The 4,662-nt window shown below is 46.7% G+C and overlaps 1 protein-coding gene across 1 annotated transcript in view; it reads left to right on the top strand.

Annotated features, from left to right (window-relative positions):
* Positions 1-4,662, top strand: part of APBB2 (amyloid beta precursor protein binding family B member 2) — a 53,199-nt gene that overhangs the window by 20,632 nt on the left and 27,905 nt on the right. The window contains exon 5 of the mRNA XM_015828289.1: positions 631-797. Within this exon, the coding sequence (XP_015683775.1) occupies positions 631-797 (167 nt within the window). The remainder of the gene's footprint in view (positions 1-630; positions 798-4,662) is intronic.

Genomic DNA, 4,662 nt, shown 5'->3' with positions numbered 1-4,662 from the left:
CTGTGGGTCGGGACCCCATTTGGGGTCGATCGACCATTTCATGGGGGTCGCCAAGCAAGGCTGTCCGCCATTTTTTTTGTCCGCCATTTTTTTCCCCTTTTCCGGCGGGTGCCTTACCTCCCTTGGGCTGGGCCAGCTGGTGGTCGGCCTGCTCCGTCTCTGCCGCTTGCCAGCTACGCCTTGGCCGGCGCAGGGGGCGAAACCACGCATGCGCGGCGCTCCCAGGCAGGGAAAGTCCTCGACTTACGACCAGTTAGGTAGTCACGACCGGTTTAGTCCTCGACTTACGACCGGTTTAGTCCTTGACTTACGACCGGTTGGGGTCGCGGCATTAAAAAGGTTGAGAACCACTGATTTAGTAACATTGTTCTGGCTTGTCAGGTGGTCGCAAAAGTTGACCCCGTGGCCTCGGGATATTGCAACCATCATAAATACGAACCAGGGGCCAAGTGTCTGAATTTTGATCGTGGGATTGCACGGTCACAAGTGTGAAAAACGGCCGAAAGTGGCTTTTTTTCAGCGCCGTTCCTAACTGCTGAATTCTCTCTCACGAAATGAAAAATGTTTACCTCATGAGGTGGAGATCCGCAAGATCTAAAACGTTATTCCTGGGATCTGGTGTCATTGCAGTGCTTCGCTGTTCGTTCCTTGGGGTGGGTAGAGATGGGAGAGGAAGATTTGGCGCCTGGAAAAAGCAGCGTGGCGGTAAACAACTGCATCCGGCAACTCTCGTACTGCAAAAACGACATAAGAGATACCGTGGGCATCTGGGGAGAGGTAAGAAATGCCTCCATTTTGTCTTAAGTCAGGCGTCTTCCCGACTTGGCCCTTTGATGACTTGTGGACTTCAACTCCCAGAATTCCTCAGCCAGCCTCCATTTTGTTTGTTAGATTTAAGACAGGGGTCTTCCAACTTGGCCCTTTGATGACTTGTGGACTTCAACTCCCAGAATTCCTCAGCCAGCCTCCATTTTGTTTGTTAGATTTAAGACAGGGGTCTTCCAACTTGGCCCTTTGATGACTTGTGGACTTCAACTCCCAGAATTCCTCAGCCAGCCTCCATTTTGTTTGTTAGATTTAAGACAGGGGTCTTCCAACTTGGCCCTTTGATGACTTGTGGACTTCAACTCCCAGAATTCCTCAGCCAGCCTCCATTTTGTTTGTTAGATTTAAGACAGGGGGCTTCCAACTTGGCCCTTTGATGACTGGTGGACTTCAACTCCCAGAATTCCTCAGCCAGGCACGTGTGCCTGGCTGAGGAATTCTGGAAGTTGAAGTCCACCAGTCATCAAAGGGCCAAGTTTGAAGACACCTGGTCTAAGTCTTCTTTCTTGGTGGCCACCTGGTTTCCCAGCTTCTTTGAAGGCCAGGCCAATCTTCTCCATGAGATGGTCTTGTGTGTGTGTATGTGTGTGAATAGACAACGCCCATACTTTCTTGATAGTATTTGTACTTTGGGTGGAAAGATGGAAGGCTCCTTTCCAGTTGTAGCCCTGAAAGCAACTTCTCTGTGGCTTTTGTCATCAGTCACGGTGATGGGAACCAGAGGCCTTCACGGTTCTAGGAAAGCCTGAGGGGAGTGCTTCCCACATGGAAACTACCAAATTGCTGGGGATTCTGGGATCTGAACTCCACATCAAGGTGTGATCTTCTTTTTATTTAGACCAGGGTTTGGATTTAGACCGTAGCAATTTGTGGACTTCAACTCCCAGAATTCCCCACCCACCTAGGTAAAATCATCATCAGTACTAGATGCTGCACTGTGTACCTGCAGCAAACCCTACTCCCTTCTAGCACTGATGGTGGTTACCTGCATTTTTACCGAACATGTTTACCAGCAGTGTCCTCGGTGCTCTCTGAGCTTGGTGGTTTTCTTGCGGACGTTTCATGACCCAACTAGGTAACATCATCAGTGCTAGAAGGGAGGGGGGATTCACTCTGATGATGTTCCCTAGTTGGGTCACGAAATATCTGCAAGAAAACCACCAAGCTCAGAGAGCGCCAAGGACCCCACAATTCTCTTCCTTGTTGTCCTCTCCTTCCTCCTCCCACAGTCTTCTCCTCCTCCTCCTCTTCCTCCTCTCCTCTCCACAAACCCCACTCCCTTCTAGCATTGATGATGTTTCCTAGTTTGGTCATGAAACATCTGCAAGGAAACCACCAAGCTCAGAGAACAAGGACCCCACAGTCGTCGTCGTCGTCGTTGTCCTCCTCCTCCTCCTCCTCCTCCTCCTCCTCCTCCTCCTCCTNTCTTCTTCTTCTTCTTCTTCTTCTTCTTCTTCTTCTTCTTCTTCTTCTTCTTCTTCTTCTTCTTCTTCTTCTTCTTCTTCTTCTTCTCCTTCTCCTTCTCCTTCTCCTTCTCCTTCTCCTTCTCCTTCTCCTCCTTCTCCTTCTTCTTCTCCTCTTCCTCTGCCTTTTCTTCTTCCTCCTCCTCCTCCTCCTCCTCCTCTTCTCCTCCTCCTCCTCTTCTTCTTCGGCATTTTAAAGATTAGGATATATTCATTTTTCTAAGTTACCTCTTTGCTACTTGTGCAAACCGCTCAGCTGCTAACGCACATTTTTACCTGCCATTGAACCCTACAGCTCTGTGCTGTATTTGATTTATTTGTGTTTTTTTTTTGTGTCAGTGAGAAAATACTTGATCCTGCATCTTGAAGTATGTTGATGTATTTTCAAAAAGCGCTGGGATTTTAAGCTCTTTGGGGCTTCGGGTGTCTTTTTGATGCTTCCAGTGTTACGTTTGACGGAATGAGCAAGATTCCTCTAGGCCTTTTTATCCGGTCATGAAAAGGCAGCTTACAAAGGAGTTGATAGAAGCAAAATTCTGTCTACAACAGGGGCCTTCAAAAGTCCTTTCCCGCAATATCAGAATCTTCACAAAGAATTGTTGAAAGAAAAGTCTTCACCCTGGTTCATCCAAGCCGGGGATAAATAAACAACATGGCGACTGCTTTGGGAAGATGGTTGCAGATTATTGAAGAGCCAGACTGAAAGATGGTTCTGGCAGGAAGGAGGAGAGAGATCAAGGGCTGAGCACATGTGGAGTAGGTTTTTATACCCTCTGAAAGCCTTTTGTTTGGAATAGTTTCCTGTTCCTGTGGCATGAACTTTGAACTGAGTCTGAGTGTGCATTTCTGGGGCTTGGTATCTGTGGTATAATAATAATAATAATAATAATAATAATAATAATAATAATAATAATAATAATAGTAGTAGTAGTAGTAGTAGTAGTAGTAGTAGTAGTAGCAGCAGTAGTAGTAGTAGTAATAATAATAAAGTTGGAAGGGACCTTGGAGGTCATCTAGTCCAACCCCCTGCTCAGGCAGGAACTCTACACCATTTCAGACAAATGGCTGTCCAGTCTCTTCTTAAAAACCTCCAGTGTTGGAGCATTCACCGCTTCTGGAGGCAGGTTGTTCCACTGGCTAATTGTTCTAACTGTCAGGAAGTTTCTCCTTAGTTCTAGGTTGCTTCTCTCCTTGATGAGTTTCCACCCGTTGCTTCTCGTCCTGCCTTCAGGCGCCTTGGAGAATAGCTTGACTCCCTCTTCTTTGGGGCAGCTCCTGAGATACTGGAACACGGCTATCATGTCCCCCCTCATCCTTCTCTTCGCTAAACTAGACATACCCAATTCCAGCAGCCTTTCCTTATATGCTTTAGCCTCCAGTCCCCTAATCATCTTTGTTGCTCTTCTCTGCACTCTTTCTAGAGTCTCAACATCTTTTTTACATCATGGTGACCAAAACTGTATGCCGTATTCCAAGTGTGGCCTTACTAAGGCCTTGTAAAGTGGTATTAACACTTCACGTGATCTTGATTCTATCCCTCTGTTAAGTCATATCCTGCTTCCCTGGGGCTGGGGCTAATGACTCTTAGAGTTTGGGTGAGTTTTGCAGATTTTAGGTCTTTGTCTTCTTGAGTTTCTGGCTCCAACTTTCCTGATGGTTTTACATCTGCATTTGTATAGGGCTGGCTCCTGCTTGGGGCAGAGAGATTTGGGGTCAGGGTTGGCTTCTGCTTTTAAAAATCCTTTTTGAGGAAATATATTTTTCTGCCTTTTTAATATTTCCTTCTCTGGGGAGCTGACTTCCCCTCAGAATCTGAAATCTTCCTTTTGCATCGTCAATCATTCAGTCTTCTTCCGGCCAACCATGGACAAACTATTTTTAGATTAGATTAGATAACCTTTATTGTCATTATTTTTAATGTGGGCACAACGGCACACTGGTTGTTGTTGTTTTTTTCAAACACATTCTAGGCAATCCTTGATTTTTCAACCGTTTTCTTAGTGACCGTTCAAAGTTACGACACTGGAAAAAGGGACGTAGGACCGTTTTTTTCACACTTAACGACCGTTGGCAGCACCACGTGGTGTATATCCGGGTGCTTGACAACTGACTCACATTTATGACGGTGGCAGTGTCGTGAGGTCACGCGATCCTCTTTTGCGACCGTCTGAGAACCGGAGTCGGTGGGGGAAGTTAGTGACCGTGTGTCGCTAACCGAACCGCTGCAACGATTCGCTTAACAAATGGGGAAGAAAAGTCATAAAGTGGGGCAAGACCCCCTTAACAAACGTCTCCCTTAGCGACGTCAGTTTGGGGCCCCGTTGTAGTCTCAAATTGAGGACAACCTGTAGGAGCAGTTTGGCAGTGAACGCTT

Source organism: Protobothrops mucrosquamatus, unplaced genomic scaffold (genome assembly GCF_001527695.2).
Source record: "Protobothrops mucrosquamatus isolate PMUCROS unplaced genomic scaffold, P.Mucros_1.0 scaffold4384, whole genome shotgun sequence".
Taxonomy (NCBI): Eukaryota; Metazoa; Chordata; class Lepidosauria; order Squamata; family Viperidae; genus Protobothrops; species Protobothrops mucrosquamatus.
This window is presented reverse-complemented; position numbering and strand designations above follow the sequence as displayed.